Consider the following 13,203-nt stretch of genomic DNA (forward strand, 5'->3'; position numbering starts at 1 on the left):
GTCTACGAAAGTCTAACGCTGCCGCTGATCTACCAGGAGGTGGAGCTAAGGCCGTAATGCTCGCTCGCCCACCACTAACCTCCCACTGTACGTCCTGGTTCCTAACAGGAGACAGATAGGTACCGGTCTCCAACCTGGGGATAGGGACCTGTTTTAAAGGACATTATCAGGACAACTAGAGAAACTTGAATGGAGGAGGACTGAATGGAGATGGCAGCGATGTTTCTATGTATTAATTTCCTGACTTTGATGAAGGGTTATGTAGGAGATGGTTGTGGAGGGCGGGGAAGGAGTTCTGTGTAACTTTTCTGTATAGTCAAAATAGCTCAAATAAAAGTTTTATTTGAAAAATGTAACAGTCATTTTATTTCAGCAGTTTAAAAATTTTCCTTTTTCTTAAAGAGGAAGAAGGCATTTTCACACAAGGCTGGCCAGATGGGAAGCATCTTCAGCTTCAGCTTGGCCTCATTCACTTGAAAATAACATATTTACATGAGGCCGCACCTGTGTCCAGCTGAAAGCAGGTCCTTCAGAGCGTGTAGGGGATTCTCTGTCAGCTTGATGGGCTCCTCTAAGCCAGCTGCTGGAGATGTCACCAGCTGAGGGAGTCCTGAAACTGTTTATACATGATTTGATCCTGTAAGGAGGGAGAACACAGAATATAGAGTCCATCACTGCTTGCTATGGGCTGAATGGTGCCCCCCAGAATTCACATGCTGCAGTCCTCACCGCAGGACCTCAGAATGTGATTCTAACTGGAGAGAGGGTCTTTGTAAAGGAGACTGGATTAACATGAGGTCATACAGGTGGACTCTTATCCAATATGACTGGTGTCCTTACAAAAAGAGGGGATTAGGGCACAGGAGGGAAGAGCACGTGCACAGAGGGAAGAGCACGTGCACACGCTGGGAGAAGACAGCCGTCAGTGAGGACAAAGGCTTCAGAAGAACCAACCCTGCCCAATACTCTCCAGAACTGTGAGAAAATAAATTTTCCATTTTTTAAGCCACCCAGTCTGTGGTACTTTGTCATAGTAGCTCTTGCTGACTAATTTACTATTAAAGAGAGGTGACATTTTACTTTCCTGCATCTAAATCCTAATCTAAGTCCTATACATGCTGCTTTCCATAGGGGACTCCCATGACTCTCACAATTGTTGACTGAAGTTTTCCTAAAATATCAGGTCAAAAGATTCTTATGTCTATCTAATTAGTGAAGAAAGCACAATTCTAAACTACACTGAATCCAGATGGAAAGGAGGCAAAAGCAGAAGCTTCTTCTTTTTTTTTTTTTTTTTTTTTTTTTGAGACGGAGTCTCGCTCTGTCGCCCAGGCTGGAGTGCAGTGGCCGGATCTCAGCTCACTGCAAGCTCCGCCTCCCGGGTTTACGCCATTCTCCTGCCTCAGCCTCCTGAGTAGCGGGAACTACAGGCGCCCGCCACCTCGCCCGGCTAGTTTTTTGTATTTTTTAGTAGAGATGGGGTTTCACCGGGTTAGCCAGGATGGTCTCGATCTCTTGACCTTGTGATCTGCCCATCTCGGCCTCCCAAAGTGCTGGGATTACAGGCTTGAGCCACCGCGCCCGGCCCTTTTTTTTCTTTTTGAGACAGAGTCTCGCTCTGTTGTCCAGGCTGGAGTGCAGTGGCACAATCTAGGCTCACTGCCATCTCTGCCTCCCAGGTTCAAGGGATTCCCCTGCCTCAGTCTCCTGAGTAGCTGGGACTAGAGGTGTGCACCACCATGCCTGGCAAAGTTTTTGTATTTTAGTAGAGATGGGGTTTCTTTTCTTTTCTTTTTTTTTTTATACTTTAAGTTCTAGGGTACATGTGCACAACATGCAGGTTTGTTACATATGTATACATGTGCAATGTTGGTGTGCTGCAACATGAGCCACTGTGCCAGGCCCGGAAAGTAGAAGCTTCTTACACTGTATTACTGTTCATAAGAAATTGCCAGAATGGGCCAGGCACGGTGGCTCACACCTGTAATCCTTGCACTTTGGGAGGCCGAGATGGGCGGATCATGAGGTCAGGAGATTGAGACCATCCTGGGTAACACGGTGAAACCCCATCTCTACTAAAAATACAAAAAAACTAGCCAGGCGTGGTGGCGGGCGCCTGTAGTCCCAGCTACTCGGGAGGCTGAGGCAGGAGAGTGGCGTGAACCTGGGAGGCAGAGCTGGCAGTGAGCAGAGATCGCGCCACTGTACTCCAGTCTGGGCGACAGAGCAAGACACCGTCTCAAAAAAAAAAAAAAAAAAAAAGAAATTGCCAGAATGTTTTCCAGTGTGGTTTATCTACATTTTCAGCAACAATGTGTAAGAGTTCCAGGCCAGGCTTGGTGGCTCACGCCTGTAACCCAGTACTTTGGGAGGCTGAGGCAGGTGAATCACCTGAGGTTGGGAGTTGGAGACCGGCCTGAACAACATGGAGAAACCCTTTCTCTACTAAAAATACAAAAAATCAGCCGGGCATGGTGGTGCATGCCTGTAATCCCAGCTACTCAGGAGGCTGAGGCAGGAGAATAGCTTGAACCCAGGAGGCGGAGGTTGTGGTCAGTTGCGATCATGCCATTGCACTCCAGCCTGGCCAACAAGAGCAAAACTCTTGTCTCAAAAACAACAAAAAAAGTTCCAGCTGTTTCATGTCCTTGCCACTATTTAGTGTTGCCAATCTTTTAAATTTTAGTCATTGTGGTAGGTGTGTAGTAGAATCTCACTGTGGTCAAAATTGTTTTTTTTTGTTTGAGACTGAGTCTTGATCTGTCGCCTAAGCTGACGTGCAGTGGTGCAATCTTGGCTTACTGCAACCTCTGCCTCCCAGGTTCAAGTGATTCTTCTGCCTCAGCCTCCCAAGTAGCTAGGACTACAGGTGTGTACCACCACACCCAGCTAATTTTTGTATTTTGAGTAGAGATGGGATTTCACTATATTGGCCAGGTTGGTCTCGAACTCCTGACTTTGTGATCTGCCCACCTCAGCCTCCCAAAGTGCCGGGATTACAGGTGTGAGCCACCACGCCTGGCAAATTAACATTTTAAATGTTGGGTGGCAATTCCACTCCTGTGTATTTATCCCAAAGAAATACTTGAAGTGTGTTTTTCTTCTGTGTTTATTTGTTTACAGAGACAAGGCTTTGTTCTGTAACTGAGGCTGGAGTACAATGGTGTGATCATGGCTCAATGCAGCCTCAACCTCCTGGGCTCAAGTAATCCTTCTGCCTCAACCTCCTAAGTAGTTGGGACTATAGGGGCATGCCACCATGTCTGGCTAAGTTTTAATTTTTTTTTTTGTAGAGACAGGGTCTCACCATGTTTTCTAGGCTGATCTTGAACTCCTAGGCTCAAGCCATTCTCCCACCTCTGCCTCCTGAGGAGCTGAGATAACAGGCATGGGCCACCGTGCCCAGCTCCAGAGTGATTTTTTTTAACCCTTCTCCCACCTATGGTGAAGATGTTTTTATTTCCCTGAAATGTATGGGTAAGTCCCTATGGCTTAGTTTGGGTACAGTCTAGCTCCAAGAAATACAAAGCCATTTGTCAAAAAGGGTAGAGTAGGTCAAATGATACTTGAATTAGATGATTAAAAATTCTGAGATTGTGGAGGCAGAAGAGGTCATTCTCTCTCTGAATAAACAGTTGTTAGAGAATCTAGTTAGGAAAACTGTGCTCCAGTCCCTAAGAAACATATAAAATTAAAATCTCTCAAGAACATTCTCACAAAGGCAATTATTTTGCTTGTTTTCAGATCAAAATGAACCATGTAATTTCTTTTTTAAGGAAGTAGAAGTAGTATACAAAACAATCTGTAAAAGAGTTTAATTCATGAGGTCATATCTACTGGTCTAAAATTCTAGTTTCCTTTATACATTTAACAGCATTGCTTACCTTTTTTGATATAGATGATCTTACTTTCTTGAAAGCTTCTTCAAAATGCTTATGACTAATCTTGAGTTCACCTATGGAGCAAATGCACAAATATACACATCTCAGTATGGTATGCTAACCGACTTAGAACTTAACTTCCTTTGAAAGACTTCGAAGTTGGCCAGGCGCAGTGGCTCAAGCCTGTAATCCCAGCACTTTGGGAAGCCGAGACGGGCGGATCACGAGGTCAGGAGATCGAGACCATCCTGGCTAACCTGGTGAAACCCCGTCTCTACTAAAAAAAAAAAAACAAAAAACTAGCCGGGTGAGGTGGTGGGCGCCTGTAGTCCCAGCTACTCAGGAGGCTGAGGCAGGAGAATGGTGTGAACCTGGGAGGCGGAGCTTGCAGTGAGCTGAGATCCAGCCACTGCACTCCAGCTTGGGCGACAGAGTGAGACTCCGTCTCAAAAAAAAAAAAAAGAAAGACTTCGAAGCTTTCAAGGGGTCCACTAAAGAGATCAATGCTGAGATGGGCTCTATTCTTTTTCAGAACAGTATTCTAGCCAGATATATTCTCATCAGATTTTAATCCAAAACCACCCAAAGAGACCTGCCACTCATAAGTTGGTACTTTTTGTAGGCTTCTTTGCATTGTTTAACTTAATGGTGATGTTTATGAAGAAGAACCAGAATTATTCAGATAATTCAAATAAATTTAACTGGGAATAGAATGTAGGATTCCATAGTATTAATATTTAAGAGTATGCAACACATAATGAGATCTTATGAAACCATAATATCATAGAATATTTTATATATAAAATATCTCAGCACTGGATTAGAAGGGAGCTTTAGGTCGGGCGTGGTGGCTCAGGCTTGTAATCCCAGCATTTTGGGAGGCTGAGGTGGGTGGATCACGAGATGAGTTTTGAGACCAGCCTGACCAATATGGTGAAACCCCGTTTCTACTAAAAATACAAAAAAAATTAACTGGGTGTAGTGGCACATGTCTGTAATCCCAGTTACTCGGGAGACTGAGGCAGGAGAATCGCTTGAACCAGGAGGTGGAGGTTGCAGTGAGCCAGATCATAGCACTGCACTCCAGCCTGGGCGACAGAGCAAGACTCTGTCTCCGGGGAAAAAAAAAAAACAAAAAAAAGAGACAGGGTTTTGCTCTGTCACTCAGGCTGGAGTGCAGTGGGGCAATCATAGCTCACTGCAGCCTCAAACTCCTGGGCCTCACTCTCCCAAGTAGGACTATAGGCATGTACCACCATGCCAGTCTAATTTTTAAATTTTTTATAGAGATGGCGTCTTGGTTTTTCACGCAGGCTGCTCTCAAACTCCTGGGCTCAAGCAATCCTCCTGCCGCAGCTTCCCAAAGTGCTGGGATTACAGATGTGAGTCACCACACCCAGCAGACAGTTTTTTTTCCGCATATGCACTCAAACAGTAAAATTAAAGAGACTGTCAAATGTGAAGGATGGTGCAAAGCTGTTGAGACGACCCCAAAGCATGACATAATACAATACACAGAGTTTGTATTTTGAAAGGAAAGTCTCAGTATATGGAAAGTTATTCCAAATTTCACTTATCTTGTATATTTTCTAAGGTCTCCAATTTAGGCCGCATTTTAACAGGCAAGTAGATATCACCTTAGCAAAAGAATAAGGTTTTCCAGAATTGATAAGCAGCCCAAACTCATGATGAAGACAGTGAATGGATCCATTTGCCTATAGGGACAGTACTCTTTATTAGAGCGGTACTAAATAACTTTGCTATTATTATAATTGTCAGCAACAGAGGTTACCTAATATTTCAGAACAGCTTCTAACAGTCTCATTAGAAAAACGTTAGCTTTAATAACATAGATAATAGACACTAGAAAATGGTCATTTTCCAGGGCAACAGTGGTCTTAAGTATCATAATCAGAATTGAGAGATTCTGGAGAGAATCGTACCTTTTTCATTTCCACTCTTCTGTCTTGCCATTTCCTGTCTCAGGGCACAGATAGAAGCTTCTCTTACCAAAGCAGAGAGATCTGCGCCCCTACAATAAAATAATAGTGATTTATATTCCTAGATACTGCAAAATCCCAGAAAAAAACCATATAAGTTATATATTAAATAATAAGGAAAGAAAGCGACCAATAAAGATGAGAAATAAATTGATTATGAATCAGTAGGAAAGAGCTCTTAGCTTTTTTTTTTTTTTTTTTTTGGGAGACGGAGTCTCACTCTGCCGCCGAGGCTGGAGTGCAGTGGCACAATCTCGGCTCACTGCAAGCTCTGCCTTCCGGGTTCATGCCATTCTCCTGCTTCAGCCTCCCGAGTAGCTGGGACTACAGGCGCCCACCACCACGCCTGGCTAACTTTTTGTAGTTTTAATAGAGACGGGGTTTCACCGTGTTACCCAGGATGGTCTCGATCTCCTGACCTCGTGATCTGCCCGCCTTAGCCTCCCAAAGTGTGGGACTACAGGTGTGAACCACTGCGTCCAGCCTGCTCTTAGCTTTTACATAAGATATTTCTAGGCCAGGTGCAGTGGCTCACGCCACTTAGGTTGGAGGATCACTTGAGCCCGAGAGGTGAAGGCTGCAGTGAGCCAAGATCGCACCACTGCACTCCAGCCTGGGCGACAGAGTGAGACTCTGTCCCAATTAAAAAACAAAAACAAAAACAAAAAACTAAACTCAAGAAGAAAGGAAATGATGGAGGAAACAATACAATGCATAAAAGGCTAAAGTGCTGACTAGCATATTCATGTATTACATAACGTCTAAAGTAAGCTTATTAAAAAGTCATTTATGGGCTGAGCGCAGTGGGTCGTGCCTGTAATTCCAGCACTTTGGGAGGTGGAGATGGCAGAATTGCTTGAGCCTGGGAGGCATAGGCTATAGTGAGCCTGGGTGACAGAGTGAGACCCTGTCTCAAAAAAACCCCAAAAAAGTCACTTATGGCTCCAAGTTCAGAAGGGAAAAATACAAACCCTGGAAAGTCTTTAATGCAGCTGACTCAAGTTAAAACTGAATGAACACATCATAAGTTACTTAAAATATGACAAATACAAACAGGCCTGCACTTATTTAATTATTTCATGTAATAATATGCTGAGTCAGCACAGTTCTGAGTTAAATGAAAGACACTCATGCTGACTGGAGTTGCACTACTTTACAGCTGAAACAGGATTCTTAGAGATTCTTTGAGAAAGAGTTTGAATTTGGGGATAAAAACCTCACTTCTATTATTCAGAAGTCTTGGAAAGAAAAGATGAAAATAAAAAATGAATTTTTTTAAAAAAACCTCATCTCTGGATATTAAACTTATTATATAATGTTGATAATCCCCATACTATATAAATTTTTTTTTTTTTGAGATGGAGTCTCACTCTGTTACCTAGGCTGGAGTGCAGTGGCACGATCTTGGCTCACTGCAACCTCCGCGTCCCGGGTTTGAGTGATTCTCCTGCCTCAGACACATACTATATAAAAGTAAAGACCCACAGAGCTTAAATGTTTAACTGAATCTGGTGTTTTGTTGGCTAAATGTTAGGGTTGTAACATTATTTAATAATCACATGCCCGCTGGGGTATTCATTCCTTTCCCCAGTATGAAATCTAACACTGATGGAGACACCATTACCTAACGCAAACAGACAGCTAAAGACTGTAGTAGTGTAGTATCTCTCAAACTGTGATTATAGTGGCAAGAAAATCCAAAATGTACACCATTCAACTTTAGCCCTAACCCCTTCACAGACTGACAGCCTACTTGGTATATCCAAAAGATTTAGACCAGGGCAAGTTCCGCCACCAAAACCACCTCTGTTACTGAAAATCTTTTCAGATTTGAGCACTTAAAGCTGTTATTATTATTATTTTTTGTAGAGATGGGGTCTTACTATGTTGCCCAGGCTGGTCTCGAACTTCTGGCCTCAAACAATCTGCCCGCCTTGGCCTCCCAAAGGGCTAGGATTACAGGTGTGAGCCACTGCTCCCGCCCTTAAAGCAGTAAACTACTCAAGAAGTAGTCCCCTAAGCAGTAAGGTCATTTCTTTATTTTTAATTTTATTCATTTATTTATTTTTGAGATGGAGTCTTGCTCTGTTGCCCAGGCTGGAGTGCACTGACATGATCTCAGCTCACTGCAACCTCCACCCCCTGGGTTCAAGCAATTCTCCTGTCTCGGCCTCCCTAGTAGCTGGGATTACAGGCGTGCACTACCATGCCCGGCTAATTTTTGTATTTTTAGTGGAGACAAGGTTTCACCATGTTGGCCAGGCTTGTCTCAAATTCCTGAACTCAAGTGATCTACCCACCTCGGCTTCCCAAAGTGCTTGGATTATAGGCGTTGAGCCACCGTGCCTGGCCACATCATTTAAATAAAGACTGGTATGGATTTGATTCCTAACTAGGGGGTGAGGCACATCCTATTTAAGGGAAGGTAGGGGCATTTACATCTGCATCTCACCACCCCTCCCTGAGACTGATGAATTTCTCTTCATTGAGAATCACTGCTACATTAGAAGGACATAATAGGGAAAAAAAAGGGCCGGGCGTGGTGGCTCACACCTGTGATCCCAGCACTTTGGGAGGCTGAGGCGTGAGGGACTACTTAAGCTCAGAGTTCATGACAAGCCTGGGCAATATGGCAAGACCCCATAATTACAAAATTTTTTTAAAAAAATTAGCTGGGCATGGTGGCGTGCACCTGTAGTCCCAGCTATCCGGGTGGCCGAGGTCAGAGGATTGTTTCTCAACAAAGGAAGTAAAGGAAGTAAAGGCTCCAGTGAGCCATGATCATGCCACTGTACTCCAGCCTGGGTGAAGGAGGGAAACCCCGTCTGGGAAAAAAAAAAAAAGAAAGAAACAAAACAAAAAGCCATAGGGGGTATTGTCTCTGTTAGTTAAACTCTGTGTACCCAAATTGGGAAAGTTAACAAACAAATTTACTTCAAAACACATGAAGAAAAACTAACAACTGTAACAACCACAAACATAGGAAGGAAGAAGGCAGAAATGTCAGATTTCCTGATGTTACTACAGGCTATGTGGAGGTAAAAAGGTGTGCAGTGAAAATGCATCCTGAGGGCTGGAAAATGTGGCAATTGTAGATTAGTCTCTTTTAAATGCTGACGCACCAGTACATTTGTGAAGGACAGCAATGCTGATTAGGGTAGGTTAAGTACCAAGAGTCAACATATGAAAGGACTCCCCTGTTCCCGGGAATTCCTTCAGAGCCTCCAAATGTGCAGTCTCTTCTCTAAGAAGGGAGATGCCAGACACTTTATATGCTTCATGGGATACCTCATTTAATCCTCCCAACAATCTGCTGAAATGAGCATCATCACACCTCATTTTATAGATGAGGAAATTGAACCCCAGAGAGTGAATCGACTTAAGATTTAAACACTTACGTATAGCAATCACAGCGAAGGTCACCAGCAATTGCTTCCAAATTTACATCTGCATCCAGTGGTGGTTTGGTACCATTCTAAGTAAGAGAGAAAAATGATTTTTCATTGAAGTTTTAAAGACCATGCCGGGCATGGTGGCTCATGCTTGTAATCCCAGCACTTTGGGAGGCCAAGGTGGGCAGATCACCTGAGGTCAGGAGTTCGACACCAACCTGGGGAACCTGGTGAAACCCGGTCTCTACTATAAATACAAAAATTAGCCGGGCATTATGGTACACACCTGTAGTCCCAGCTACTCAGGAGGCTGAGGCATGAGAACTGCTTAAGCCCTGGAGGTGGAGGTTATAGTGAGCAGAGATCATGCCACTGCACTCCAGCCTGGGCGACAGAGTGAGACCGAGTCTCAAAATAAAGATAAAGACCATATTCATCTACATAATAGGTTCTTAATAATGGCTGTTTGACTAAATGAGTATAACTGACTTCCAGACCAGTGCTGTTAAGATTTATACAAATTTCAATGTTGAGAAATGAGGCTAAGAAGCAGATTCCAAACTTGAGAAAGCTAAAGGTAAACAATTTATGCTCATGAAGTTTGAGGAATTTGTGTACAGCTGCAGCAAATACTAAACACCATCAACAAGAATGAAAACCAGCACCTCGATCTTTTCAAAGGTGAAGAAACACATTTCCTTTCCAGCTTAAATACGGCAAATACTTAAGCAATGCTTAGTGTTGGTATGAGGCTGGCTAGGACAGGAGAAATAATACTGAACCTGGCCAGGAGAGAAGGAGCAGTATTTGCTCTATAATAAAAGCACAAAGTCCTCTGAGCTCAGTATATTGTTTCTTAATCATTTACCTAACACTCAATCCTGATTTTGGTGCCAATTCCCCTTCAGCTCATTTCAAGAGACATTAGCAATGACAAGTATGTTGCAACTTAGAACTCAAGAATTTCTCATGAGACTGGATGTAGAGAAAACAAACCAACCCAGAGTTTTAACACTTAACCCAGTACCTTGCTTGCATACATTATGTTTAATAATATTTTTAGTGACAAACTGCAGAGGCAAACAAAACGAGCTTTGTCTTCCCCCTAGGGTCTTGCTCTGTTGCCCAGGCAGGAGTGCAGTGGAACAACCACAACAGACTTGACCTCCTGGGCACAAGAGATCCTTCTACCTCAGCCTACGGAGGAGCTGGAACTACATGCGACCATGCCTGGCTAAGCCTGAGTCAAGATCGCAACACTGCACTCCTGAGTAGCTAGGACTACAGGCACATGCCACCACACCTGGCTAATTTTTTTATTTTTAGTAGAAATGGGGTTTGGCCAGGCTGGTCTCAAACTCCTGACCTCAGGTGATCTGCTCACCTCAGCCTCCCAAAGTGCTGGGATTACAGGTGTGAGCTACCGGGTCTGCTTTTTTTTAGAGATGGGGTCTTGCTATGTTGCCTAGGCTTATCTCAAACTCCTGGCCTCAAGCAATTCTCCTGCCCCAGCCTCCCAAAATGCTGGGATTACAGACATAAGCCATTGCACCCAATCAAAACAGTTTTTAATTATTTAAAATGTGTGACAGTTGGATGGTAAGCTTATGAGTATTTGCTTATTATTCTGATTCATAACTTATATATACATTGCATATGTTCTTTCCTGTGTAGCAAATACTGTATTATTAAGTAACTATTTTAAGAAGAAACACGGCCGGGCGCGGCAGCTGGCACCTGTAATCCCAGCACTTTGAGAGGCCGAGGAGGGCAAATCACCTGAGGTCAGGAGTTTTGAGACCAGCCTGGCCAACATGGTGAAACCCCGTCTCTACTAAAACAAAAATTAGCTGGGCATGGTGGCGTGTGCCTGTAATTACAGCTACTCGGAAGGCTGAGACAGGAGAATCACTGGAACCCGGGAGGCGGAGGCTGCAGTGAGCCGAGATCGTACCACTGCACTCCAGCCTGGGTGACGGAGACTTGGTCTCAAAAAACAAGAAAAAAAAAAAAAAAAGAAGAAACACACACAAAAGTGAATAAACACAAGCCATTAAGCTTTTCTCTTTTTTTTTCTTTGAGACAGAGTCTGGCTTTGTCACCCAGGTTGAAGTGCAGTGGCACAATCTTGGCTTACTGCAACCTCCACCTCCCGGGCTCAAGCCGTCTTCCCACCTCAGCTTCTTGGGTAGCTGGGACTACAGGTACCCACCACCACACCTGGCTAATTTTTGTATTTTTTGTAGAGATGGGGTTTCACGATGTTTCCCAAACTGAACTCAAACTCCTCAGCTCAAGTGATCTGCCCACCTTGGCCTCCCAAAGTTCTGGGATTACAGGTGTGGGCCACAGCACCTGCCCAGTAAACTTTGCTTAGTGTAAAGCGTCAGCCTGGCAAAGTGCTTCAGGCACAGGGTTCGGTGACCTGGCTGAGAGGACTGGAGTTGCCGGTCTTGTGTACTAGTTACCTGTTGCTCTGCCCACACTCACATACCAGCCTCTTACTGCACCTCTGCAGGGTATGTTCAAGAACTGCATAAATTATACATCTGTTAGTTGCTATCACTAAATAAAATGGACATGTTATCTACCACAGGTTCAAGAAACAGTTAATTTCCAATTCAATCCATTTTGACCTGGGACCCAAACTATTATCTTAGGCAAACAACCTTGTGCTTTTTCCTCTGAGTAGTAAAACTAAAGGGTCAGAATGTAGGATTGCTAAGCATCTTTTAGTGTAAACAGTTTTCAACTGAGTCAGGATAGTGGTCAATCCTGGGGGCAGGTAGGAGTGGGCAGTGACTGGAAGCAGAAGGGCAGCTTTTGTAGGTGTGGGGATGTTCTATTTTATTGTGGCAAAACATACAAAAAACTGACCATTTCCACCATCTTTCAGTGTACAGGTCAGTGGCATTAAATCCATCCGCATTGTTGTATCACCCCATCCGGCTCCAGAACTTTTCTGTCTTCCCAAAAGAAAACAATGCATCCATTAAACAGTAACTCCCCATTCCTCCTGCCCCCACCTCCCAATCCCTGGCAGTCACCATTCTACTTCATAATTCTATGAATTAGACTTGGAGTGTTCTCTTTCTTGATCTGGAGACTTTGTTTGTAACAATTCATGGAGCTGGACATTTACCACTTTTTAATTTTTTTTTTTTGACTCTCTAAATCTACTTTACATTTACCACTTTTCTGTAGGTGTATCACACTTCAGTAAAAAGAGCTAAAAAGTGGAAATAACACTGGACGAGGAATTAGAAAACCTGAGTTTTAAAGTTCAGATTTGCAACTGAATGGCCCTTATGGAAGTTTGTTAACTTTATTATTTATTTAATATTTTTGATAATAAGAAACCAGTATCTTATCTCCAGATGAGTATATATAATTTTGTGCTATATTTGAGAGGGAAGGGGGGCATCAGTGAACATACAATAGTGATTTCTTAAAATGAAGACTAGCATAGACTTTCTTGCTATGGTGGTGGGCTGCCACATTAAGTAGGAGCCCTTATTAGATGCTTTCTGTGATTTTAAGAATCCATCAACTTACCTCAACTGTCACACTGTCACATTAACTGCACGGATCTTCCCTAAGGACACTCCACTTGCTGTTAGACAATCTAATCTCAAACTATCTAGTGTCCTGTTTTAATCAAAAGCTCCATCATAAGAAGACAATTATTTCATACTTCTCAATATCTAAATTCTACCCTTGGATTAAGCCGGACCTCCACGAGGTCCTGTGCACCCTCAGAGTGCACTTCTTGGACCTTCATCAAATTGTTTAATGAACTGGCTTTGAGTAATACCCTCAGTTTATATTAAGAAAACGACAAGCCTCAGTCCCGAGAGGCTTATTGTGTTTATGTCAGAAATGTTATTAAAGACATTGTGCATCACATCTTAGTGTTCTCTTTGTGAGGAC

General features: G+C 43.4%; 1 protein-coding gene across 4 annotated transcripts in view; it reads right to left on the bottom strand.

The window, feature by feature from the left end:
- Positions 1-311: 311 nt before the first annotated feature.
- Positions 312-13,203, bottom strand: part of NVL (nuclear VCP like) — a 107,483-nt gene continuing 94,591 nt past the window's right edge. Inside the window, exons 20-24 of one of the 4 annotated variants that reach the window (XR_002729900.2) lie at positions 12,151-12,235; positions 9,280-9,356; positions 5,825-5,913; positions 3,885-3,955; positions 323-637 (exon numbers count right to left, since the gene is read on the bottom strand). Coding sequence is in view for 2 of the 4 variants with exons in the window: in XM_023203661.2 (XP_023059429.1) it covers positions 593-637; positions 3,885-3,955; positions 5,825-5,913; positions 9,280-9,356 (282 nt within the window). In the remaining 2 variants the exon portion in view is untranslated. Of the gene's footprint in view, positions 638-3,884; positions 3,956-5,193; positions 5,597-5,824; positions 5,914-9,279; positions 9,357-12,150; positions 12,236-13,203 lie in introns of those variants that run through there. The other 3 variants (XM_023203661.2, XR_002729901.2, XM_023203662.2) reach the window with 3 other exon arrangements.

This window comes from Piliocolobus tephrosceles, chromosome 1 (assembly GCF_002776525.5).
Source record: "Piliocolobus tephrosceles isolate RC106 chromosome 1, ASM277652v3, whole genome shotgun sequence".
NCBI lineage: Eukaryota > Metazoa > Chordata > Mammalia > Primates > Cercopithecidae > Piliocolobus > Piliocolobus tephrosceles.